At 43.3% G+C, this 27,409-nt stretch overlaps 1 protein-coding gene across 1 annotated transcript in view; it reads right to left on the reverse strand.

The window, feature by feature from the left end:
* Positions 1–544: 544 nt before the first annotated feature.
* Positions 545–27,409, reverse strand: part of MTARC2 (mitochondrial amidoxime reducing component 2) — a 42,428-nt gene continuing 15,563 nt past the window's right edge. The window contains exons 3-8 of the mRNA XM_005905556.3: positions 21,354–21,516; positions 19,928–20,068; positions 10,604–10,665; positions 10,444–10,515; positions 9,210–9,348; positions 545–1,413 (exon numbers count right to left, since the gene is read on the reverse strand). Coding sequence (XP_005905618.2) covers positions 9,222–9,348; positions 10,444–10,515; positions 10,604–10,665; positions 19,928–20,068; positions 21,354–21,516 — 565 coding nt within the window. The 3' untranslated portion in view covers positions 545–1,413; positions 9,210–9,221. The remainder of the gene's footprint in view (positions 1,414–9,209; positions 9,349–10,443; positions 10,516–10,603; positions 10,666–19,927; positions 20,069–21,353; positions 21,517–27,409) is intronic.

Consider the following 27,409-nt stretch of genomic DNA (forward strand, 5'->3'; position numbering starts at 1 on the left):
GGAAGGACTGATGCTGAAGCTGAAGCTCCAATACTTTGGCCACCTGATGCGGAAGAGCTGACTCACTGGAAGAGACCCTGATGCTGGGAAAGATTTAAGGCAGGAGAAGGGGCAGCAGAGGATGAGATGGTTGGATGGCATCACTCACTCAATGGACATGAATTTGAGCAAACTCAGGGAGATGGTGAAGGATGGGGAAGCCTGGCGTGCTGCAGTCCATGGGGTCACAAAGAGTGGGACACGACTTAGCAACTGAACAATAACAACAAATCCTTGTAAGGCACTGACGTCAGGCTCTTGTCACAAAATCAGGCCATGTTTGGGATTTTCCTGGTGGCTCAGTGCTAGTGCAGGGGACATGGGTTCCATCCCTGGTAGGGGAACTAAGATCCCACATGCAGCAGGGGCAACTAAACCGGGGCGCTGCAGCTAGAGAGAAGTCCACACGCTGCAGTAAAGAGCCTGTATGCTGAAACTAAGACCAAACGCAGCCAAAAATAAATAAATAGATAAGTAATTTTTAAAAGAAATACCAAAGAAAAAGTACAATTGAGAATCACATTTATTCAATATATTCAATGATATTCAAGAAACCACAAAATTATAGGTGAGTTCATTCATTCACATGTTACATCAGTGAGAATTCTTGTTCAGTTTTACCAGAATAGTTCAAAAATTACTTGCATCTAAAAAAAAACAAAACAACAAAACAGGTTCATGATTCCTTCCTCCTATTGTTATTCTCAAAATTCCTTTTGTTTTCAAATCCCATTCTCTTCTTTATCATACTTGGAATTTGTACTGTTTGTCCCTGTCAGTTACAATTACTTTTACATGGCTTAAAAGAGGCATAATCAAAAAAGAAACAAAGTCTGCAGAATAATTTCCATTTCAAATACAACGCAGTTCCATAATGGTGGGGACAAAACCACATGAGCAAAACTCAACAGGACTCAATGGCATTGTAAAACCCAATAAGATGGATTTGTGTGTTAACGTGTTAAGGCACTCTGGAAATCTTTTTTTTCCCATTTTTCCTAAAATACACAACAATACATAATAAAATATAAACATTCAGAAGAAAACTGTAGCTTTTCAGTTGATTCTTTCAACTTTCTTTATTCATCAGTATTAACATCAGAGACTGAAGAAGTGTAATAGCTACCATCACATTCCAAATAATTTTATGGACAATTGTATTTATTTTAAAAGTCTTCATTACCTAAAATCTATATGCGTTCTTATTCCCAAATCACCTTTAATACTTTCCTTGTATTAACTCAGAACATTTGTAACTCCAAAAAGAGGTTCATTTCCAGGATGAAATTACCGGCTGGGTAATAAGGATTTGCCCAGATAGTGGTGCTGCTGCGGTCATAAAAGTGCTGATCAATCCCTCTCAGATGCTGAAATCTGAATAAATTGTAAGAATCTCTGATTATTTTTTTTCTCTTACCAGTCATAAATAATTCAAACATGTACAAACCAGTGACTTATTAAGGTTAAAATGCAGGAAATATAAAGTATGTCCTGTACCAAATGACCCTGGCAAAGGCCAGAGCCAAGGATCTTTCTCACATAACAAGTTGGAGGCGGGTGGGAAGAATTGTTTTGATAGCAATTGGTCAAAATGCTGAAAAAATGCCTATACCCCACAAGTCAATAATTCCACTTTAGAAATCTAACTTATAGAAAAATAATCTTACAATGCTCTGCATACAACAGTGTGTATGTACTCAGTCACTCAGTCCTATCCAAGTCTTTGCTACCCCAGGGACTGTAGCCCACCAGGCTCCTCGGTCCATGTGATTCTCCAGACAAGAATACGGGAGTGGGCTGCCATTCCCTTCTCCAGGGGATCTTCCCGACCCAGGGATTGAACCCGCATCTCTGTGTCTTCTGCATTGGCAGGTGGATTCTTTACCACTGAGCTACCTGGGAAGCCACAATTGTGTCTACTAGACTTTCACTGGTAACAAAGTTGGATTATAGCCTGAGTGTCAAATAATATAAAGTGGTCTTTACAAAGTGTCATGTAACATTAGGAAGCCATCAAAAATGACCTTTGAACAGGTTGGAGGACTATAAATATGATACATAGTTTACAATTCCTAGATACATATTTATAAGCTCATAATTCATAGATATACATGTATATGTGTGACATGTGGTATGTGGACAGGAAATGCTGCCTGCCCTTTCAGTAAACAAAAAATGTTGCCCACCAACCCAGTTTTACAAGAATCATGCCATCAGTCCTTGCAGCTGCCCAAGGAAGGTGTGCCCTGAGGGCAATTCAGGATGGCGAAAAAGAGCATTCTGTGCTTTAGATACTGGCCCTAGATAGGTAAGATGCATATCTAAGGAATCATTTCAATGAGCTCAGATTCCTGCATCTTCTCAAACATAGAAAAGTCTAAAATCATTAACTTGAGATTTCTATTCTTTGTGATTAGCAGTAATCCTTGGATTACTGACTCCTCCATGTGTCTGACTCCTCCCTTACCTCTTTGGAGCAGTTCCTCGGAGCTATCTGAGAGGCTGTCTCCCAGGTTATAGTCCTCAGTAAGATCCTCCAATAAGACTTCACTCACAACTTTTAGGCTGTGCATTTTTCTTTAGTCAACAGATACATATTTGTATATATAAATTATATACAAAAAATACATGCATTATATATGATATATATGATTCTATCATACAGATCATGATATATCATATAGATCATGGCTACCTTAAACAAACGACAAAAAAAAATTTATAAACAGTAACAATGGGCGATTTTTTCTTCTACATTTCTGATGTCTTCAACATTTGCTGTGATGATCATGAATTGCATTTATAATGGAACAGATAAACTTCTATATAATAGTATTTTAAAAGGACCAAAAAAACCAACTCAAATAACCCTTGTGCAAGTAGTAACAGCTACTTTTTTTAATGACTTTAATCAACCTGTTGGAAAAAGGAGACCCTCCAGAATCAGAAACCATAGTAGGCTCACCATCAAAGTAAAGGAGCAAGGTTATTGTTTTTAAAGCCCAACAGAAATGCCCACCAGAGAGGAAGCCCTTGGTGCCCTTGAGGGGTAGGCAGTAGGGATGACTAGATACCGTGTTCCCCAGGTGGGACTCTGAGGGGCTGACACTTAACCCTCTTCAAGTGGAAGCATGTTCAGAGCAAAGAAGCAGGAGACAGCCATCAGGAAGCACTCGGGGTCTGTGCAGGGGAGCGGTGATGAAAAAGCTAGAAGGGAACTTAGGACCAAAGGTCAAACAGCACCTGTGGCATGCTTGCAACCTGGGCTCTCCATATGCCTCTCTGCACCTGTGACCTCCACCCCACTTAAGTCACATGCTGTCACACCTGCCTGACCTTTCCTCTCTTGCCCACTTCCAGTCCATCCCACACACAGCTCTTAGAAAGACCTTCCAAAAGCACCGTTTTTTAACATAATTATTTATTTGGCTGTCAGGCCTTAGTTGCGGCTGCTGCTGCTAAGTCACTTCAGTCGTGTCTGACTGTGTGCAACCCCATAGACGGCAGCCCACCAGGCTCCCCCGTCCCTGGGATTCTTTAGGCAAGAACATTGGAGTGGGTTGCCATTTCCTTCTTCAATGCATGAAAGTGAAAAGTGAAAGTGAAGTCGCTCAGTCGTGTCTGACTCTTAGTGACTCCATGGACTGCAGCCTACCAGGTTCCTGCGTCCATGGGATTTTCCAGGCAAGAGTACTGGAGTGGGGTGCCATTGCCTTCCCCGTTAGTTGCGGCAGGCAGGATATTTCATAGGAGCTCTCGGATTCTGTAGTTGTAGCACGTGGGCTCAGTTCAGATCTGCAGCTTGTGGGATCTTAGTTCCCTGTCCATGGATAGAACTTCCCCTGCATTGCAGAGCAGATGTTTAACCACTGGACCACCAGGGAATTCCCTTAAGAAGCTTTAACAGGCTTCATGTGTCCTCTTAGTTGACCTGAATCTTTGTTCATTGCCCTTTGAAATGCTGATTATCACATCTACCTCATGGAGACCCTACAAGGACTGGAAAAGGTAACATGTTATCTTAGGCTCTCTAACACAAGGTCTCCTGGGAGTGGAGACAACTGGAAACAGCTGGATGTGAGCAAAACATGGGTGTTCCTTGCTTCAAACCACTGCAACATAAAAGGATCTGATTCTGAGGGGGTTTGAGACTGAGCAACACAGTGGAGTATCCGCCAGAGGGCAGATAGAATGGAAACCACCATTACAGAAAGCTATCCAAACTCACCACTTGGATCACAGCCTTGTCTAACTCATGAAACTGTGAGCCATGCCACGTAGAGTTCTGACAAAATGTGGTCCACGGGAGAAGGAAATGGCAAACCACCTCAGTATTCTTGCCTTGAGAACCCCATGAACAGTATGAAAAGGCAAAAAGATAGGACACTGAAAGATGAACTTCCCTGGTCGGTAGGTGCCCAATATGCTACTGGAGATGAGTAGAGAAATAAATCCATAAAGAATGAAGAAGCTGAGCCAAAGCAGAAACAATGCCCAGTTGTGGAACTGTGGATGTGACTGGTGATGGAAGTAAAGCCTGATGCTGTAAAGAACAATATTGCACAGGAACCTGGAATGTTAGGTCCATGAATCAAGGTAAATTGGAAGTGGTCAAACAGGAGATGGCAAGAGTGAACATTGACATTTTAGGAATCAGTGAACTCAAATGGACTGGAATGGGTGAATTTAATTCAGATGACCATTATATCTACTACTGTGGGCAAGAATCCCTTAGAAGAAATAGAGTAGCCCTCACGGTCAACAAAAGAGTCTGAAATGCAGTACTTGGATGCAGTCTCAAAAACGAAAAAAGGATCTCTGTTTGTTTCCAAGGCAAACCATTCAATAGTAATCCAAATCTATACCCCAAGCACCAATGCTGAAAAAGCTGAAGTTGAATGATTATGTGAAGACCTACAAGACCTTCTAGAACTAACACCCAAAAAGATGACCTTTATATCACAGGGGACTGGGAAGAAAAAGTAGGAAGTCAAGAAACACCTGGTGTAAGCGTCAAATTTGGCCTTGGAACACAGAATGAAGCAGGGCAAAGGCTAATAGAGTTTTGCCAAGAGAACACACTGGTCATGGCAAACACCCTCTTCCAACAACACAAGAGAAGACTCTACACATGGACATCACATCACCAGATGGTCAATACCAAAATCAGGTTGATTATATTCTTTGCAGCCAAAGATGGAGAAGCTCTATACAGTCAGCAAAAATAAAACCAGGAGCTGACTGTGTCTCAGATCATGAATTCCTTATTGCCAAATTCAGACTTAAATTGAAGAAAGTAGGGAAAACCACTAGACCATTCAGGTAGGACCTAAATCAAATCCTTTAAGATTATACAGTGAAAGTGACAAATAGATTCATGGGATTAGATCTGATGGATAGAATGTCTGAAGAACTATGGACAGAGGTTTGTAACATTATATAGGAAGCAGTGATCAAAACCATCCCCAAGAAGAAATGCAAAAAAGGCAAAATGGTTGTCTGAGGAGGCCTTACAAATAGCTGAGAAAAGAAGAGACGTGAAACTCAAAGGAGAAAAGGAAAGATATACCCATTTGAATGCAGAGTTCCAAAGAAAATCAAGAAGAGATAAGAAAGCCTTCTTCAGTGATCAGTGCGGAAAAAAAATGGAGGAGAACAATAGAATGGGCAAGACTAGAGATCGCTTCAAGAAAATTAGAGATACCAAGGGAACATTTCATGCAAAGATGTGCACAATAAAGGACAGAAACAGTATGGACCTAACAGAAGCAGAAGATACTAAGAAATATGCTGTGTTTACTTCTCAGTAAGTTGCTCAGTCATGTCCAAAACTCTTTGCAACCCCATGCACTGTAGCCTGACACGTTCCTCTATCCATGGGATTCTCCAGGCAAGAATACTAGAGTGGGTTGCCATTTCCTCCTCCAGGGGCTCTTCCCAACCCAGGGATCAAACCCAGGTCTTCCACACTGTAGGCAGACTCTTTACTGTCTGAGCCACTAGGGAAGTCACATATTAAGAAGAGGTAGCAAGAATACACAGAACAAAACAGATTTTAATGACCCAGATAACCATGATGGTGTGATCACTCATCTAGAGCCAGACATCCTGGAATGTGAAGTCAACTGGGCCTTAGGAAGCATCACTACGAACAAAGCCAGTGAAGGTGATAGAATTCTAGCTGAGCTATTACAAATCGTAAAAGATGATGCTATGAAAGTGCTGCACTCAATATGCCAGCAAATTTGGAAAACTCAGCAGTGGCCACAGGACTGGAAAAGGTCAGTTTTCGTTTCAATCCCTAAGTAAGGTAATGCTAAAGAATGTTCAAACTACCGCACAATTGCACTCACCTGACACACTAGCAAATACTCAAAATTCTCCAAGCTAGGCTTCAACAGTGCGTGAACTGAGAACTTCCACATGTTCAAGCTGAATTTAGAAAGGGCAGAGGAACCAGAGATCAAATTGCAAACATCTATTGGATCATAGAACAAACAAGAGAATTCCAAAAAACATCTACTTCTGCTTTATTGACTATGACAAAGCCTTTGACTGTGGGGATCACAACAAACTGTGGAAAATTCTTCAAGAGATAGGAATACCAGACCATCTTATCTGCCTCCTGAGAAATTTGTATGCAGGTCAAGAAGCAACAGTTAGAACCAGATATGGAACAACGGACTGGTTCCAAATTGGGAAAGGAGTATGTAAAGGCTGTGTATTTTCACCTTGCTTATTTAAATTATATGCAGAGTACATCATGCCAAATGCTGAACTGGATGAAGCCCAAGCTGGAATCAAGACTGCAGGGAGAAATATCAATAACCTCAGATATGCAGTTGACACCACCCTTAGGGCAGAAAGCAAAGAGGAACTAAAAAGCAGCCTCTTGATAAAAGTGAAAGAGGAGAGTGAAAAAGCTGGCTTAAAACTCAACATTCAAAAGATCATGGCATCTGATCCCATCACTTCATGGCAAATAGATAGGGAAACAATGAAAATAGTGACAGACTTATTTTCTTGGGCTCCAAAATCACTGCAGATGGTGACTGCAGTCATGAAATTAAAAGATGCCTGCTCCTTGGAAGAAAAGCTATGATAAACCTAGACAGCATATTAAAAAGCAGAGACATTACTTTGCCAACAAAGGTCCGTCTAGTCAAAGCTATGGTTTTTCCAGTAGTCATGTATGGATGTGAGAGGTGGACTGTAAAGAAAGCTGAGTGCCGAAGAATTGATGCTTTTGAACTGTGGTGTTGGAGAAGACTCTTGAGAGTCCCTTGGACTGCAAGGAGACCCAACCAGTCCATCCTAAAGGAAATCAGTCCTGGGTGTTCATTGGCAGGACTGATGCTGAAGCTGAAACTCCAGTACTTTGGCCACCTGATGTGAAGAGCTGACTCATTTGAAAAGACACTGATGCTGGGAAAGATTGAGGGCAGGAGGAGAAGGGGAAGACAGAGGATGAGATGGTTGGATGGCATCTCCGACTCAATGGACATGGGTTTGGGTGAACTTCGGGAGTTGGTGATGGACGTGGAGGCCTGGGGTGCTACAGTCCATGGGGTCACAAAGAGTCGGACAAGACTGAGCGACTGAACTGAACCGAACTGATATCATAACTAAGAGTTTGATGCTGCAACAAAGATCGAAGATGTCTCATGCCACAACTAAGACCCAGCACAATCAAATACAATTTTTTCATTAAAAAAAAAAAGACTTTAAAATGTTATAAGAGGTTTTATGATCTCAGAGGTTTTAAATGTGGGGAAAACAGGCATTGTAGAACTGAAGAAATATGTAACATGTATGTATAATATCATATGAAAGATGCAATATGGTTATGTACATGCCTGACCATCATCAGTAGAAGTTTCTTTTTTGTCCAGCCTCTAGCATCTTTACATTCACTATGGCATCTGACACTGGGCCTTACATGGAGGACTTGTTGCAGTGATGACAAGAAAGATCATAGCTCTTATTTATGGATCACTTTTCAGGCAATGCTGCAACTTCATACGAATTACTCTCAAAATAACCTTTATTGGTTGTTTGTGCGACTATTATTCCCACTTTGCAGATAAGGGCACTGAGGCTAAGAGGCATTAAACAACTCAGCCAAGGTGGGAAAGGGGGCTGCTAGGGTTACACATCCAAATCTACTTAAGGCTCAGTCCAGATGGTCTTGCCATGGGTCCTGAAGGATGGGCAGGCCAGAAGGTGAGAAAGCCAGGCCAGGATAAGAAAGAAAGCTACTCAAGAGTTTTGGAGATGAAGTGACTTTAAAATCTGGGTTCTGGATATTGTGAGGAGAGTTACTTATAAACTTCAATTTGAAGTCTTCTGACTGACTTCCCCATTCCTATAATTTAGGGGGTAGGCATTTTGCTCTAGGAGTCTGAATTTTATTTGACCTGATGAACTCAAGGTTAGAACACCATTTTATTCCATGAGATTCAGAATCCAGGCACCCTGCCCTGTTGCACTGACTTTTTTCAAACTTTATATCATATTTTTAAACTACATTTGATAAAAACCATTTGATTAAACACATTTTCCCCAAGTTGACTTTGAATAGTCCATGTATTTCCCCTTCACTTTTCTATCAGAGACAGAAAAAACAAATATAAAATTCTGGAGAATCGTTCACTTACTTATTCCTTCATGATATTCCCCAAAAAACCAGGACCCAAACCTGTCTTTCTGCCGGGGCTCCTGCATCCACATTGTATAACTGGCTGGGGAAGTGGGAGGGAGGAGGAACACTGATTGCTGAAGGGAATAAAAATAAAGGTCAGGGGCCCCCCTGGTGGTCCAGTGGTTAAGACTCCACACTCCCAGTACAGGGGGTGGGGGTTCAATCCCTGGTCAGGGAACTAGATCCCACATGCCGCAATGAAAGATCCTGCAGGCTGCAACAGAGATCAAAGAAGATCCTGCTTGCTGCAACTAAGATCTGGCACAGCCAGATAAATAAATAAATATTTTTAAAAAGAAAAGTTGTTCAAAACAAATAAATAAAGGGCATTTTCCAGCTCCAAATACAAGAACAGAAACTGCTCATTCTCCCAGGAGTTACAGCAGCAGAACAGAAAAACATCTCCATACAAGAAAATGTGGCCCTGGCTTCAAGGCACTGCACTCCTGAAGCAAAGACTGCCCTTTACCTGGTGGTTCTGTCACTGCACCATCTGGTACACGGGGTCACCAACTTTCAGGCTTCCAATTTTTTCCACCGAGTAATAGATTCCAAACAGTGGGGACGACTTGTAAATTGACTTCTCAGAAGGATCACACAGGCGGTAACTGAAAGAAGCAAAAATTCACCCTCAGGCACAAGAAGGGACTAATCTAGGCGCTCTCAACGGAATTCAGCTTCCATGCTCAGCTTCTCTATAAATAACGAGCAAACCTTTTCTAAAATGTGGACAGAGAAATCTGGGTAAGTCAAACGGCAAATAAATCTGGTTTTTCTAGAATATCCTGAGAGTCTAAACAATTTTTCTACGGCTTCAGTTTGAAGTCCCAATGAAAAACTTGTATGTGTCACTTAAAATACTTTGCATGCATACCTTCAGCTTCACACACATGGGAAATCAGCGCTCATACAATCTCACAGAGGACCTGCCCTGAACTCCAGGCTTTCTGCCCCTCCACGGTTATAAGTCCAAGCCTGGGATCTTTGAAAAAACTGAAGACAGAGGCAGGTGGAATGGGCTGTCACTGAGGTTAATTTTTTTAAAGGCTTGTCTAAAGAAAAAATAATCAGTTCACTGGGTCTTAAAAATAAAAAACAAAATAGAATTGCCAATCTGAAGGCTTTAAGAAGTAATCTCCTCTGGAACTTAAATCCATTAGAAACACACAAAAAACAGAGGAAAGGGAAACAGAATAGAATACAACTTCCAGAAAAAGTTAATTTAAGTTTAAAAATACATTCTATATTGAGAACAAAAGTCGGCCAAAACTCTGTAAGTAACAAAACAACCTAACACAAAAGAAGCTCTTGAATAAACAAACTCAGATAACTCATTTCATTCCCCTTTTCAACTATTTCATTATACAACTCAATTATTCTCATCCTCCTGCTACTGATTCTAAAAAATAAATGAGAGTTGCAAACAAGGTCTTAATTTGGAAATAGATGTGTAAAGGTTATTAAAAACTGAAGTCAGAGAGATGAAAATTTCAAAATGTGGAATCATGCAATTGAAAATTTGTCCAAAACTCTATAAGAGTCATGTAGAAAAAAAAAAAAAAGAGGCAACAAATACTCACTGACATTAATAACAGACACAAAGAACCAGAAGGCACGAAGGTGCCCAGACAGAGCACCTGTAGCCACAAGTACTTTGAGGCTGGGGATAATATAAAAATACACCAGACACATAGACGTTCTACCTCTTCAGGGTTTCGAGTGGCTCCTTCCTGTCAATCACTCCAGTATCTGGGTCCACCGTGGTCATAATGCACCTGTCACACAATAATGAAGGGTCAGGGCACAGTTAAGAACCAGCGACCCTGCCAGGCACCAGAGGTCCAGGCTCACAAGAATCCTTACCTGGGGCAAGCCAAAATCTTTTTCATTTCTACATTGCCAATGAGAAGTTCATCCCAAGTGTCCTAGGAGAAAAGGAGATGGTATCTTTTAAATTAAGGCTCCATCCAGCCTTATTCCAGTTTATTCTTCGGCTGGTCCTATGTAGCTGAAGAACAGAGTACAAGAGGATGCCGCAAAGTACCCCAGAAAGGACTCAAAGGAAGGAGGGTGTGGGATGCAGTTTTTTTTTTTTTTTTTGGCTGCATCATGCAGCACCTAAAATCTTAGTTCCCCAACCAGGGATCAAGCCCTCGCCCCCTGTCCTAGAAGCATGGGTTGTTAAGCACTGGATGGACAAGGAAGTTTCAGGACGCAGTTCTTGATGGGGCCTCAGAAGCCTTCCTCTGTCAGCACAACAAAATACATCTCCAGGGGCTAGTTTGCCATGAGAACCCTCAAGCAACTCCAGGTAAAGTTAATGATGTATAATGAGAAGTGGAAAGCTTACATGACTGCCCACTCTTTCCTTTTGCTAAGCTGCAATGGAAGCCAAGTTACAATCTGATGCTTCTTTGATGAGTGGGACATGGCCCAAGAGAAGTTGGTTCTAAGATGCACCCATTCAGCACTGCCGTTGGTCCTGACCAGCCTCAGCCAACCTCCCTGCCTTGTTTTCCCAATCTTAAACCGTGGTAGATCCGGCCGATGTCTGCCTTGGGATTTTCTTCAAACCTCATGACTGGGGGAGGAATTAATATGGTCCCAATTTTACACAAAGATACAGAGGCAGAGAAAGTTTACAAAATATTTTCAGGGTCACAGCAGCTAGGTTTGAAAACTTTTCTGATTCTGAAGGAGGGCTTTTAACCACCCAGCTTTTAACTATCCCCATGTCTATACCACCTGGTATAGGTCTGTCTAGTCAAAACTGTGGTTTTTCCAGTGGACGTGTGTGGATGTGAGAGTTGAACTATAAAGAAAGCTGAGCGCCAAAAAATTGATGCTTTTGAACTGTGGTGTTGGAGAAGACTCTTGAGAGTCCCTTGGACTGCAAGGAGATCCAACCAGTCCATCCTAAAGGAAATCAGTCCTGAATATTCATTGGAAGGACTGATGCTGAAGGTGAAACTCCAATACTTTGGCCACTCGATGCAAAGAACTGACTAATTGGAAAAGACCCTGATGCTGGGAAAGATTGAAGGCCAGAGGAGAAGGGGATGACAGAGGATGAGATGGTTGGGTGGCATCACCGGCTCAGTGGACATGAGTTTGAGTAAACTCTGGGAGTTGGTGATGGACAGGGAAGCCTGGGGTGCTGCAGTCCATGGGGTCGCAAAGAGTTTAACACAACTGAGTGACCTAACTGAACTGAAGATTCACACTGAGTGGAATGATTATGACAGGAGTCAGCTTGTGTTTCTTTTTTTCTTTTGCATGTATAATTTTTTTGGCGGTTCATATTTGGGAGTTGGTGATGGACAGGGAGGCCTGGCATGCTGCAGTCCATGGGATCACAAAGAGTTGGACACAACTGACTGACTGAACTGAACTGATACCACCTGGAGTAGAAAATGGTTAGCCACTCCAGTATTCCTGCATGGAGAATTTTCCATGGACAGAGAAGCCTGGTGGACTACAGATCACAGGATTGCAGAATCAGACACAACTGGGCATGCACATACATCTATATACCTACCTATCTGTACACACTTACACAAGTATACATACATACATATAAACACATAAATATGGAGGTTGTATTAATTACAGTATATATACATATACGAAAGTGAAAGTCACTCAGTCGTGTCTGACTCTTTGCAAGCCCATGGACTATACACAGTCCATGGAATTCTCCAGGCCAGAATACTAGATATGTAGCTTTTCCCTTCTCCAGGGGATCTTCCCAACCCAGGGATCGAACCCAGGTTTCCCGAATTGCAGGAGGATTCTTTACCAGCTGAGCCACAAGGTAAGCCCATAAACAAACATATATATACACATACATATATGCATTCACACACACACACACACACACACATATATATGAGCAGAATATGTTACAGGCCTTTCTTGCTAACAGGAAAGCCATCTGTAAAGCCTGAATTTCACAAGCCAATCCTTTGTCAAGGCCCCAAGGGAGACATGGGGGGCATCAGGGGACAGGGCCTCACTCTAGGCTCCCTACACCAAGAGTGTCTATAACTAGATGTGTTAGGGGAAGCACACTGACTGAAGTCGCCCACCCTGGCCAGGCACCATAGTAATCATTTGCATGAGTTGTTTTATGACAGGAGGTCCTGGTAAGGAACACAAAACTAATAAGCCACTACCAACCGGAAGAGTTCAAGAAAGGTCAAAAGGAGACACCGCATGTCCGAGCATCTCCCAGAATCCTCCTCTCTGGCATCCATCTTGGCTGAACAAGGCGTGCACCACTAGGAAGGACTCTGAGTCAGAATGATTGGCTAAAGACAACCCGGAAACTAATCCCGTCACCATAAAACCCAGACTGTGAGCCATGTGCAATGTGCCTTAAAAATTTGTTTCCTGATCTCATACCAAGTGAGCTTTTGGAGATCATGGGTCTGAGGATTTGGTGAGAAATCCAGCCTCCAAGTGAGGCAGTGGGGCATCCAGTCCTCTCAGCTGGTGGCTCACTGCCCTGGAGACAGGAGAGGAGACCAGTCTGCCCCTGCAGGAGGCAGGGCAGAGGGGGGAAGGGGGCCTCGCAGGTAACGTCCCCCCTCCCCTGCTGATGGCCAGGCTGTGATCACACTAGGGACCTCTTTCAGGGAATACTAGACCACCCCTTCCCCACCCCGGGCCTACTGGGGAGACTTAGCAAATGCACAAAGAAGTCCAGTGCCCACTGGGTCTTCCCAACTGGGAAATCTCTGCGGGGTATGACTGAGGTGAGGGGGCTTCTGTGGATGCCTGGGGTTCCCAACTGTCATTTATGAAACTCTGTGATGTAAGAAATGAAGTGTTTCCTGCCATATCAAAGAACAAGGATGTCACAGCCACAGCCCTCCAAATGTGAATTCCTGAGCCCAGAGGCGCCCAGGAGAAACAATACCTGCCATCAGGCAGTCATCAGCCACTCCCTCGCTCAGCATTCAGCAGCTGGGAAGAGCAGGAGGTGGGGCAAGGGGGAGGGGATTGGGATGGGAGACTGGGAGGTGAGAAACGCAGGATGCTGGCCCCGGAGAGCCGAGATGCATTTGAAAGGAATGATTTCAGTGAACCCAGAATCTTGTATCTTCCCATATGCAGAAAAAAGGATAAATTCCTTAACTTGAGGTATCTGTGTGTGTGTGTGTGTGTGTGTGTGTGTATGTGTTAGTCGTTCAGTCTTGTCTGACTCTTTGCAACCCCATGGACTGTAGCCCACCAGGCTTCTCTGTCCATGGGATTCTCCAGGCAAGAATACTGGAGTGGGTTGCCATTTCCTCCTGCAGGGGATCTTCCCAACCCAGGGATCGAATTGTCCCTTATGTCCCCTGCACCGGCAGGTGGGTTCCTTACTGTTATGGCCACCTGAGATACCTGGTCTCCCTTAATTAACAATAATTTTTCCATGTTCAGACTACCTGACATTTATCGAAAACTTCTATACAACCTGAACACACACCTCCCACCCTCCCCCACCCCCACCCCTGTCTCCTAGGGGCAGTTCCCTCAGGGTCACTTGAAATGCTGTCTCTGGGGTCTGAAGTCCTAAAAATTCCCACCGAATAAAACATAACTCTCTGCTCCTAGGTTGTGACTATTTTTTAAGTCAACAGTGGAAATAAACTCTGAGTTTCAAACAACTAATTGAGGGACGAAAAGGCAAGGCCACATCATATAAAATCCTTTGTTGCTGTTGTTCAGTCGCTAAGTCAAGTCATGTAAAATGGAATCTCTAGAGTCTAGCCAGGACTTTTGACGAGCAATGTTCAAATGCAACACTGCAAGACGGTCATAGAGCCTGGCTCGCCTCCTGAAGAACCGTGACCTCCCAGAGGGTGTGACCAATAACACAACTCCTGTATCTGGAAGTGACGGGTCTCTGGCGCCCGGGCCTGGAAGGAGCTAACAAGAGCAGACGCACTTCGCCACACGAGGGCGCTGCGGGCAGAGGCATGCAAGCCCATCGGGCAGCCAGTGCAGAACCCTGCCAGCTCTCCTCAGCTTCCCAAGTACCTCTCCGTTCCATTTCTTTTTACAAGTGCTGATGAATTTCATATAGCAAAGCCACATAGCTGTGTAAAGCCGACCTCATGATTATCATATAAAGCGAGAAGCCTGAAATTTTCAGTTAGATTTCCTAGTTTACAAGACATTTAATCTGCTCTTAACGGGCTTCCCAGGTGACTCAGTGGTAAAGAGACACAGGTTCAGGCCCTGGATGCGGAAGATCCCCTGGAGAAAGAAATGGCAACCCACTCCAGTATTCTTGCCTGGAGAAATCCCATGGACAGAGGAGCCCGGCGGGCTACAGTCCATGGGGTCACAAAGAACTGGACACGACTGAGTGACTGCTGCTGCTGCTGTTAAGTCGCTTCAGTCGTGTCCGACTCTTTGCAACCCCATAGACGGCAGCCCACCAGGCTCCCCCGTCCCTGAGATTCTCCAGGCAAGAACACTGGAGTGGGTTGCCATTTCCTTCTCCAATGCATGAAAGTGAAAAGTGAAAGTGAAGACGCTCAGTCGTGTCCGACTCTTAGCGACCCCATGGCTGCAGCCTTCCAGGCTCCTCCATCCGTGGGATTTTCCAGGCAAGAGTACTGGAGTGGGGTGCCATCGCCTTCTCCGACTGAGTGACTACACAGAGCAGAAGAGGAGCTGAAGCTCTCTAGACTCTAGCTTCACATACTTCTGCCCCTCTTTCTCAGCCCCTCAAAGTCTCTGTGGCAAATAGTTCAAGTTACTGAGATGCAATCAAAAAATAAAGGTATAGGGAGATCCTCTTAAGTAAAGGCAGTAACACCATCGACAACTTCTTGAGGAACATGAATGTCTGACTGCTCCTCCATCCAGAACTTGTGTCTCCCTTGTGCTCATCATGTTGGCTTTTCTAAATCAGGACTAATTTCCCTGAGGTCCTTCGAGGTCCCCTAGCAAAGTGGGGATGTCATAAAAGTTCCCTGGAGGAGAACAGAGACCCCTATTTGAAAGGCATGCCATAAAGTGATGAGGGGAGCCCCTGTAGTCAACCAAATGCATACAACACCAAGAGTGAACCCTAAGGCCAGCTATGGACTTTGGGTGATTATGATGTCAGTATAGATTCATCCTTGGCTAAAAAATGCCAAGTGAGTGATGCTGATAGCAGGGGAGGCTACATCTGGGGGGCTAGAAATAGATGGGAAATGGTCACTGAGATAAGAAGCACTGGTCAATTTTATTATTTTATTTAAATATTTATTTGTATATTTATTTATTTGGCTGTGTAGGGTCCCAGCTGCAGCACTCAAGATCTTCTTTGTATCATGGGAGATCTTTCGTTGCGGCTCACAGACGCTCTAGTTGTGGCACACGGGATCAGTTGTTCCAGGGCATGTAAGGATCTTAGTTCCCCAACCAGGGATCCAACCCGTGTCCCCTGCATTGCAAGGCGGATTCCTAACCACTGGACCACCAGGGAAGTCCCAGTTTTATTATTTTTTAAACTTCATTGCTCCACATTCCCAGAATTCAAGCATACCACACCAGCCCAAAGGAAACTGCTTTTTAACAAATCTGCTTAATATTCTGAATTACACAGAAAAAGTACAAAGTGCCTTGGGTCCCAAAGAGTAAATGTTGCGCAATGCATCCTCCTATTGCTGTATGATTTTGCAATAAATAATGGCCTGAATTTTTGCACTATGCTTAGGTTTGCTGTATGTTTATTATTAGTTGGTCTATGAAATATTTAAGTGCATTATCATTTTACATTAATATTTAACAGAGTCCCGCTAACTGGAAGGGTTATAGATGGTGCCAGGTAGACAGGTGAGTACATCAGGCCCTTAACTCTTGGGCTTTTTAATTTAAAGGAGAATAAATCAACCCCATTAGCATCATTTTATAGTAAAGATTTTCTTAATATGCATTTCCAAAGGACTCTTCTATTCAAATAAGAATACTCTTCCTTATGTACTATTTCTGTAAGCCTATCACAATGCAGGAAAAAAACAACAAATGGACTTTAGAGTACAAGGTCACTTAACATTTTTTAAACTGAAAAAAGCAAGGCTCCACCCACTCAAATTGCCTAAGCAAATATAATTTGGCTTACATCAGCTTGGTTCAGTTTGACAAGTTAGAGGTGAGCCAAAAATTCTTAGTTGGCAAGTTACAGGAAAGCAAAGATTCTTGAGCCAGGAATGGGAGTATCTTTTCTTCTTCCTCTGGTTCAAGATCTTATACTAAAACTAATATCTTTAGTGGAGACAAATCAAGAAAAATTGTATTCCCTAAAAGAAAGTGTCTCAGCAAAGAATGGGCCAGTTTTACAGGAGTCCTGTGCAAGAATTTTTGCTTCATGGACTAATTTCTGATCCGTCTTCAGCATTATCAATACTGAGTCTCATTTCATTCTGTATTTAACAAGTATCTAATGACTCTGAACTTCTGCACCCTCTATTCATCAGCACAGAAAAACAGAACAGGGAGAAATAGGCGGGTTTACTGGGAATGTCTCTGGAAAGGCTTGAGCCTCAAGCTCTGGACCCTTTTGAGACCCTGCACTTAATCTTGGTTTTGTTATTTTCTTTTCATAAAGAGCCCCCTCAAATTGTATCCATTCAGGTGACACCAAATCTGGGTTATTCCTGGGGGAGAAACCAAGTCTCTTCCATCAGGCGGCTGATGCCCAGAGCATGTCAGCACTCCTGTTTCTCCCACCCCCTCTGTCACCCTTGCCCCCCCCCCCGCCTCCTAAATCAGCACTTTCCTGGGCACTGTTTGCACAAGAGTCACCCGGGATGGTGCTGCCCACACAGTCACGGGCCTGATCGTAATTCTGACCCAGGTTTCAGGTAAGGCGGGCTGATCGCCCTCTGGGGACGAAGCATGGCACGGATGTTTCTGCCTCAGTTTCCCTAACTTTCCAAGCACTTTCTAGAGAGCTGCCCAGGGTAAAATCGTGCAGCTCGCAGTATCATGCAGTTTGGTCATATTTGTTGGGTCTGTGAAAATAATAATTACTTCCTCATTCAAAATCATTACCAACTCTTCCTTATCCACAATATAAAATCTAAACTCCTGGGACTTCTCTGGTAGTCTAGTGGTTATGAGTCCACCTTGTGATGCAGAGGACACGGGTTCAATCTCTGGTTCTGGGAACTAAGATCCACATGCTATGGGGCAACTAAGCCTGTGTGCTACAACTAGAGAAAGCCCTTGGCCGCAATGAAGATCTAGTGCTGCCCAAAAAAAAGATTTTTTACTTTATAAAAAATAAAATTCAACCTCCTCAGCATGGTGGCCTCTAGCAAGCTCCAGGTCCAGCCACCTCATACCACTTCTCCTCTACCTGCAGCGTCCCTGTGATTCTGAAATGACCCCAGGCACCCTTGATGTAACAGCCTGTGCTGCTTTTAGGCCTTCTAACTGGTGGCCTCCTTTACCCACCGTGACCCTTGCTCCCCGTCACCAGCACACACAACAACACACTTCACAGCACAGCTCCTGGGTAGCTTGATCTGACCCCTCTCTGCTCCCACTCCTCCCTTCTCCAGGCAGGTGTAGGCACTTCTAAGCATCCTTGGCCCCTGATAAGTACGTGCATTAAAGCTCTCCTCATGCTGGCCTGCCATTGCCTCCCAGCCATTCCTCCCCTATCAGGAAATTCTGAAGGGCAGGGTCTGTATCTTTTCATCGCTGTATCCAAGATTCTTATTATGGGCCACAGTGCCAGTCAATTAAAAAAAATCATTTTTAATTAAAAAATTTAATTAAAATCAATAAAAATTTTTTTAACAAATGTAGAGAGGGATTCAAGATATTAGATAACAAACAACAGGATAATATCAACAAGTAGACAACTTCTGTATACCCTAGTTATTGCTTTTATTATCAAATGAAGTATCTTCATGTACGAGGATTATACTAGCCTCCATGCAAAGGTTTATCCTAAAGAACAACATTTACCAGCAAATGGGGCACATTTTACTCACACAGAAGGATGCGGGGATCAACCAAGGGAGCAAAGAATTGAGAAGGTACTTAAGATCCTCTAAAAATTAGCTTCTTGGGATCTCTCGATTGGAATCAACATCTCCACTCCTCAGAAGCTGGAGCTGTAAGTCCTGGGTTCTAATCCAAAGCCACTACTTCCATGCCTAACAAGTTGTGTAACACCTGCAAGCTTCTGTTCCCTTATAAAAAGGAGAAAATAGTATAGACTTCACAGCACTGTCCTAAGGAACAAATAGAGTAATTTGCATGACGCCATCCATTGATTCTGTGTCTGGTACCCAGTAAACAATGAACGAATGGTTGCTGTTATTTCCAGTGCTTATAAAGTTAAGCTTTATAATACAATCCTGATGTTTAATAGGATTCCTAGTACTTGTTATTACAGAGCAACATACAACTATATATATTTCACATACAAGTCACAGGTACAAAGAGCTGATGTGGTTGTCCTTTTAGGGCTAAAAGGGGTGAGTCTTTGTAGGGTGAAAATTTCTAGTTTCAACCACATAGCAGAGCATATGAGTCCTCTGGGAGATAATTCAGGCCACAGAGTGACATGTCTCCAGGTTGTGGTTTACAAGTAATCTCCTGTATCCTCCTGGCCTCCACTCTGGGGTCTGGAGCTTTCAGAAGTCTCAAATCTTTCAGCGCTCCTGGATGGTACAGGTACATTTTTTTTTTCCGTGTAGCTATCTCTGAGCTGTGGTTATCAATACACTCTAGCCTAGTTCCATTGTTGTTGTTTAGTTGCTCAATCTGACTCTTTGCAACCCCATGGACTGTAGCCTACCAGGCTTCTCTGTCCAAGTAATTTCCCAGGCAAGAGAGTTGTAATTTTTTTCTCCAGGGGATCTTCCCCACCCAGAGATGAAACCTGCCTCTCCTGAGTTGCAGGCGAATTCTTTATTGCTGACCCACCAGAAAAGTCCCAGTCTAGACCCAGTCTTGCTAGTTTGGGAGTTCCAATTGCTGGCTTTGGGGCCTGAGCAGTAAAGGGTGAGCAGCGCCCCCCGGAGGCCAGCGAGGAGATAGCGGCAGCAATAAGTGAACCACTCCACGCAAGACGCAGGCGAATCTCTCAAACCACCAACCTGGCCATCCTCAGAGAGTCCGACTTGGCGCTGACCCGGGGGCACCTCTAGACATTATGCATAAAAGCAGAGAGCCGCTTACCTCCTCAAAAGCACTGCAGCCTGTCACCACGATATTTGGCCTGAAATTGTTTATTTTCACTTTCTTCTCCATCCTGGTATTCAGATCGGCCAGGGAGGCTTCCGACAGGATCATGACGGGGCTGCAGTCCGGGTAGGCCACCTGCGCCAAGGACACAGCACCGTCAGGCCTCGCTGCCCGTGGAACGGGCTCAGCCCAGCCGCCAAGCTAGGTGAAGCCCAGAAGCCGACCCACCAGAGTGCAGAAGGGGTGAGCTGTGTTCAGGAGGGAGAGGTGACTCCACGGGCTTGGAAACGGCCGGATCAGCGCCGGAGCAGGGTTCCTGCCCCCAGCCCCCACCCCCACCCCGGGGGCGCAGATGGGGCTCCCTGTCCACACACAGAAAGCAGCAGGGCCAATGCTACCCTGCAGCCCCATTTCTTGCTCCTCACTCCCGCCCAGGAGCCTCTGCCACATCACCACCACCATCACCAGACAGGGGAAGGGTCTGCTGCCAATCAGCTCTGCTCTAGCCCTGGTTTCCTTTAGTTGCGCCATTCACTCCTGTGCATTTAGTAAGCACCACCTATGCATCAGACACTGTTCTAGGAGGGGAAATAGCGTGAATACAGCAGATAAAACCACCTGCATTCAAGGAGCTTATAGTTCAGGGATCGTGGGGAGAGACACCCCGAGATGGATTTTGAGCCTCATCTCACTGCAGAATCAAAGCCTTTGGTTTGGGGGCTGTAGCTGACTCAGGGGAGGTGAGGTGCCTTTTAAACACCAGAAATGATCACACCTCACTGACTGTGAAGGGTGGACTTGGATAAACTCTGCTTCTGTGATTTTAGAAGACCTGGATTTAGAAAACCTCATGGGGTCACACAGAGTCAGACACGACTGAAGTGACGTAGCAGCAGCAGCATGGACAGGGGAGCCTGATGGGCTACAGTCCATGGGGTCACAAAGAGTTGGACACGACTGAATGACTGAGTACATAAGCACATAAACCTCACTTTGGCCTGCCAGCTCATCTTCTCTGTCCTCGACACCTGTCCAGGTAGCGCCCTCAGAAGCCCCCTGGGTCACCCCTTAGTTCTGTTCAGTTCAGTCGCTCAGTCGTGTCCTGCTCCTTGCAACCCCACGGACTGCAGCACACCAGGCTTCCCTGTCCCATCACCAGCTCCCGGAGCTTGCTCAAACTCATGTCCAGCAAGTTGGTGATGCCATCCAAGCATCTCATCCTCTGTCATCCCCTTCTCCTCCTGCCTTCAACCTTTCCCAGCATCAGGGGCTTTTCCAATGAGTCAGTTCTTCGAATCAGGTGGCCAAAGGATTGGAGCTTCAGCTTCAGCATCAGTCCTTCCTAACTGGAGCCCCAAAGGAGGCTCTTTGTGGGCCCAGAAGGAAACCGGAAGGGAAGGGCAGCTCCCCGCAAGCTCACCTGGTAATTCTTGTCCAAAGAAGGGAAAATTTCATTTGACGCTCTTGCCTTCATGTTCTTTTCAAACTGAACCAGCCTGAACGCGTCCGTTTTCAAGAAGCTGGTGAACCACTGAGCAGCCTCGTCGCCACAGTCCCTGCCCTGGATGTCAAGACCAAACACCCTGGAAAGGTCACAGAGAGCAGGGGGTTTACATTCGTACCTCAACACACTGAGTGGTGGGGTCAAGGTGGAAGAGCTGGGCTGCTGGGATCTGACTATCCTGGGAGACGGTGAGTGGTCCGTGGGCCAAAACTGGGCAGAAGCAGAGCGGGAGGGAGCAGGGAAGAACCCGTAAGATGCTCACAACTCATGCAGTTACAAGCTGAAATACCAATTTTGTTTCAAGAGGCTGGGCTGGAGCCTGATGCTCAGCTTCGGGATGCCTAGGCTGCTGGTCCACAGACCACACTTTGAGTCACAAGGATTTAGGATGCTTCAGAAAGGGAGAGGGACCATGGTGTGGTAGAAACGCCCTGAACTTGGAGTCTGGTAGACCTGGTTCAAACTGGAACTCTACCCTCTCTAATCTTATGACTTTCAGCAAATCATTAAACTCCTCTGACCTTCTGTCTCAGTTACAAATTGGAAATAATAATATATTACCTGCTTCACAAGGTGGACACAGGTTCCACCAGATAATGAAGTAGTCTTCAAGGATTTTTTTGCTTGAGCAGCCTCAAAAGATAAAAGCTATATACCTCCCCCCCTAAAAAAAGCTATGTACCCCTCACAGAATTGCAAGTTGACATGTAAACTTTTCTTCTTTTTTTTTTAACTGAAATATAGTTGATTGACAATATTGTGTTAGTTTCAGATATAAATGATTGAGTTATATATATACTTTTCCAGGTTATTTTCCACTACAAGTTACACAAGACATTGACTATAGTTCCCTGTTTTATGGGCTTTCCAAGTAGCCATAAAGAATCCACCTGCCAATGCAGGAATTCAATCCCTGGGTAAGGAAGATCCCCTGGAGGAGGAAATGGCAACCCAATTCAGTATTGTCACCTGGATAAGTCCATAGACAGAGAAGCCTGATGGGCTACGGTCCAGGGGGTCACGAAGAGTCAGACATGACTGAGCAGGCATGCACTGTGCGTGTCCCTGTTTTATACAGCAAATCCTTGTTGCTTATCTATTTTATGTATTGTAGTTCATATCTGTTCATCTCAGGCTCTTAATTTTTCCCTCTCTCCTTCACTTTCCCCTTGGGAAACAATAAGTTTGTTTTCTATGTCTGTGTTTCTGTTTCTGTTTTGTATATAGATTCATTTGTATTATATGTTAGATTTCACATATATGTGATAGCATATAATATTTGTCTTCCTCTGTCTGCAGTTCACGGGGTCACAGAGTCAGACACAACTGAGCGACTGAACTGTCTGACTTATTTTACTTAGTATGATTTTCTCTAGGTCCATCTGTATTTTTTATAAGTTTAATTTATTATGAAAGATTAAATTTCCATTGAATTGTAAATATTAACATTTAAAGTAAAATTACATCATAATTTATATGTCATATCTTAATATTATAAATACATATAAATTATATTAAAATAAAATAAAATTATGCTTTTAAAAGCATGCAATGGAATTCAAATGCCAGGGAAGTTTGATAGCTATTTTTAAAAACTATTTTTAATAATACATGATTAAGTCCTGGGTGTTCATTGGAAGGACTGATGTTGAAGCTGAAACTCCAATACTTTGGCCACCTGATGGGAAGAGCTGATTCATTTGAAAAGACCCTGATGCTGGGAAAGATTGAGGGCAGGAGGAGAAGGGGACGACAGAGGATGAGATGGTTGGATGGCATCTCCAACTCAATGGACATGGGTTTGGGTGGACTCCGGGAGTTGGTGATGGACAGGGAGGCCTGGCGTGCTGTGGTTCAGGGGGTCACAGAGTCGGACATGATTGAGCAACTGAACTGAACTGAACTGAACTGAAGGACTTCTTTTCTGGCCCACATTTTAAAAATTATTTTCAAATTTTTTCCCAGTCTAGGACTCCCCCAGTGGTCCAGTGGTTAAGATGCCATGCTTCTGCTGTAGGAGGCATGGGTTCCAACCCCGGTTGAGAAAGTTTCACATGCTACCTGGGGCAGCCAAAGGGAAAAAAAATGTTTTCCTAGTTTTATTGAAACATAATTGACATACAGCACTGCATAAGTTCAGGGTATAGAGCATAACGACTTGACTTACATGTATTGTGAAATGATTACAAGTTTAGTTAGCAGTCCTCATCTCATATTTTTTTTAAGGTCTTTTTTTCTTATGATGAGAACTCTTAGGATTCACTGTCTTCACAGATGGAATGAAAGAAGTCGATTTATAATAATTCCACTCATCCTTTGAATCGTTCTATGATCTTTGGCATTTAGTAATCATTCATTAAAAGTGTTTTTAATAATTTATCAGCAACAATTTGACTAGACAGGCCTTCATTTTAGCGTAAGACAAAGACTTTGAATCACCATCTTGTGCAATGACTTTACTCCCATCATTAGAAAGATTCTCCTTTAGCAATACCAGTATTCTTTTATTGTCTTGGCCCCACAGGTTTTTCCCTCCCAGGGCTGTGCTCTCTACCAAGACAAGGGATGGGCAAGCCTTTCCTCTGTGCCAAGGAGAGGTGGAGAAGAGAATTTGCCCCCTGCAGGTAATATCACAGCTGGAGAGAGAACCTATAAGATTCAAGGATCTGGAAACTGACTCCCTTAAAGGGATCCCAGCCCTCACATACCACGGGAGGTGTCTGCTTCCCTGTGAGTGCCTCCTCCAGTCTGAAGGCCCCTGGGGTGATGGATGTGAGGGAATCCGAGATGGACCGTGAGATGCTCCCCGAGGCCCACACCTTGTCTAATGGCTAGACTCACCCCACCTACTGTCAAATCTCCATGCAGTTCTTCTGAAGTTTCTTGGACCTTTGCCTTCTCTCTAAACGCTCTTCTTGGAGCCACTGTTCGGACTCTGACTAACCCCTGCTCCAACCCCATGGTCCTCTCATGATCCTCTCCCTCACCGCCTTCAGCCTTTCCCCTAAAACTCTCCTCCACCAGTTTACTACTCTGTACAGATCTGCTCCCCGGGCTGAGTGCTTCCTTCAACCCCCTTCAGGACAGCCCTCCTGCGTAAGTGCACACACTTCCACCCACTCCGGTGAGCCTAGTGCGGGCTCTTTGAGAAGCAGAGAGCACCCAGCAGGTCAGGGGAAGACTGATTATCCAGTGCCCCTGAAAGTTACCCCCAACTGATCCTTCCTCCCTCCCCTCCCTGCTGCAGACTCTACCCTTCTGTCATCCCACCTCCTGCAATTCTCTCCGAATTTTATGAAAAGTTCACTTTCTTCCATATTTCTAAATGAAATGTTCTATCATCACCACCCCACAGAAAAGAACCGCATCTCCCTGAGTGAGCATAACAGAACTACATTAGTTAGTAATCTAATTTAGTTCAGGGTTGAAGGTAAACAACTCTGAATATTTATCGGAAGGACTGATGCTGAAGCTGAAGCCCCAATACTTTGGTCACTTGATGCAAAGAGCCAACTCGTTTGAAAAGACTCTGATGCTGGGAAAGGTTGAAGGCAGGAGGAAAAGGGGACAACAGAGGATGAGATGGTTGGATGGCATCCCTGACTCAATGGACATGAGTTTGAGCAAACTCTGGGAGATAGTGAAAGACAGGGAAGCCTGGCATGCTGCAGTCCATGGGGTCACACAGAGTTGGACACGACTGAGCGACTGAACAACAACAAGGTTAGTGATCTACTAATTCATAAAGCAAAATAACTCACTAAAAATATTTGAGAAGACATAAAAGCTTGAATGGAGTTTTACAAAGAAAATCTAGGTAGTTTTACTGGAAAGTTTCACCAATAATAAAGGATAAAAACTATCAAATGTAAATGGAAAAAAATTTTAATTGTTGTCACTTAAAATAGGACAAAGAGATCAGATGTCTAGGACTCAATCTAACAAGAGATGTACAATTCTATTATAGAGAAAATTATGAAATTTTGTTAAAGAAATAAAATAAGACACAAATAAGGGAGAAAAGATAACACATTCATGGATAGAGAGGCTATGGACAATAAAGATGATAACTATGTGAGACATCATTTATTTAAGGGCCTGCTATGAATCAGGCACTCTTGAAATAAATAAATAAATTCATTTCAATTTGCCCTAAATGGAGCCTCAAATTCAGTGCAATTCCAATCAAAATCCTAAAAGGATTTTACATGGAATTTGACAAGTTGATTCTAAAATTTGTAGGAAGAAATTCCCTGGCAGTCCAGAGGTTGGGACTCTGCACTTCTACTACAGTGGGAATGGGTTCGATCCCTGCTTGGAGAACCAAGATCCTGCCTTCCACACAGTGAGGCCAAAAAAATAAAATAAAAACAGTAACAATGTCCCATCGATTAAAAAATAAAAGTGTGAAGTCCAAGGATAGTCCAGACACTTGGAATATAAAATAATGAGACTCATCTTACTTTATATCAAGATATAAAGTTAAAGAAATTAAGACAGTGACAGATAGGATCAGGAATGGGTACAGAATCCAGTGCAAAGGAGAGAGAGCTCAGAAAATAACTGACACTTCCTAAAGAAGCAAGTGGCTCAGTGGTAAAGAAGCAGGAGATGCAGATTCAATCCCTGGGTAGGGAAGATCCCCTGGACACGGAAATAGCAACCCACTCCAGTATTCTTGCCTGGAAAATCCCATGGACAAAGAAGCCTGGCGGGCTGCAGTCCATGGGATTGCAAGAGTCAGACATTACTTTTGCAACAGCAAAAGATCTTAAGATGCCACAATGCAGGTGGCATTATAGATCACTGGGAAACAAATGATTGTTCAATAAAATACTGGAACACTTGATAACTGTATAAGAAAATCAAATTGAATTTCTACCTCAAATCACCATCAAAAATCAACAATAAAAAAATAAATAAATAAACTTTAGATGCAAAAACATAAGTAAGAAAGGCAAAACTTCAATAGTTTTAGAAAAAGAATAGTAGGAGAATTTTTTATAACTTTGGAATAGAGTATATTTCTTAAGACACATAAAAAAGGGCTAATTCCCCCTCAAAAGGTTAATTACTTTGAATATCATAAAATTTTAAATGTCTATTTTTCAGAAGATACCATAAAAAAGATTTAAAAAATCACAAAGCAGGATTTTGCATCTCTTAAAATTGACCAAAGATTTGTATAGATCCAACCTAAAGAACTCCCCATCAATAGGGAAAACTTGGGCATGAAACATAAAAAATAATTTCATAGACAAAAAGAACACAAGGAACCAACAACTATAAAGAAAAAATATTTAGCCTCCAGATTTTAATGGAATGCCTAGAAATGCAAATTAAAACCACAAAGAGATACCACCTAATTCATTTTAAAGATACTTGCAGAATTAAAAATATAAGAAAAGCCAGATGATGAGGACTGGTAACAAATCTAATTGATGAGGACATGAGGCAATTAACCCTTACTCTGATGAGGTATAAATTGGTACAATTTTGGGAACCGATTAGATATTTCCTTATCAAAATTAACATGCAGATACCCAATGACTCAGTAATTCTACTCCTAAGCTCATGCTCTAAAGAATTAAAGATATGTACAAAAACGTTCTTAGGACATTTTTCATATTAGAAAAAAAACTGCAAAATGACATGAGTTAATGGAGAAGAGCAGCAAGAAGTTATAGCAAAGTCATACAATGGAAACTACACAGCAGTGAAAAAACTCAACTATAGCTTCCTGCCACAAGCCACAGATGAACCTTATAACGTTGAAAAGAACAGGCAGCTACAGAAGAATACATATTGCATAATGACATTTTATAAACTTGAAGCAAAACTTAACCATATATTATCTAGGAGCACATCCATATATAAAAAGGAGAGTAGCAGGAACCAGGAGAAAAAGAAATTCGGGACCCTGGTTTCTCTGAGGGGCAGGACATCATGAAGGTACTTGAAATAAATCCATT

The sequence above is a fragment of the Bos mutus genome, chromosome 16, assembly GCF_027580195.1.
Source record: "Bos mutus isolate GX-2022 chromosome 16, NWIPB_WYAK_1.1, whole genome shotgun sequence".
NCBI lineage: Eukaryota > Metazoa > Chordata > Mammalia > Artiodactyla > Bovidae > Bos > Bos mutus.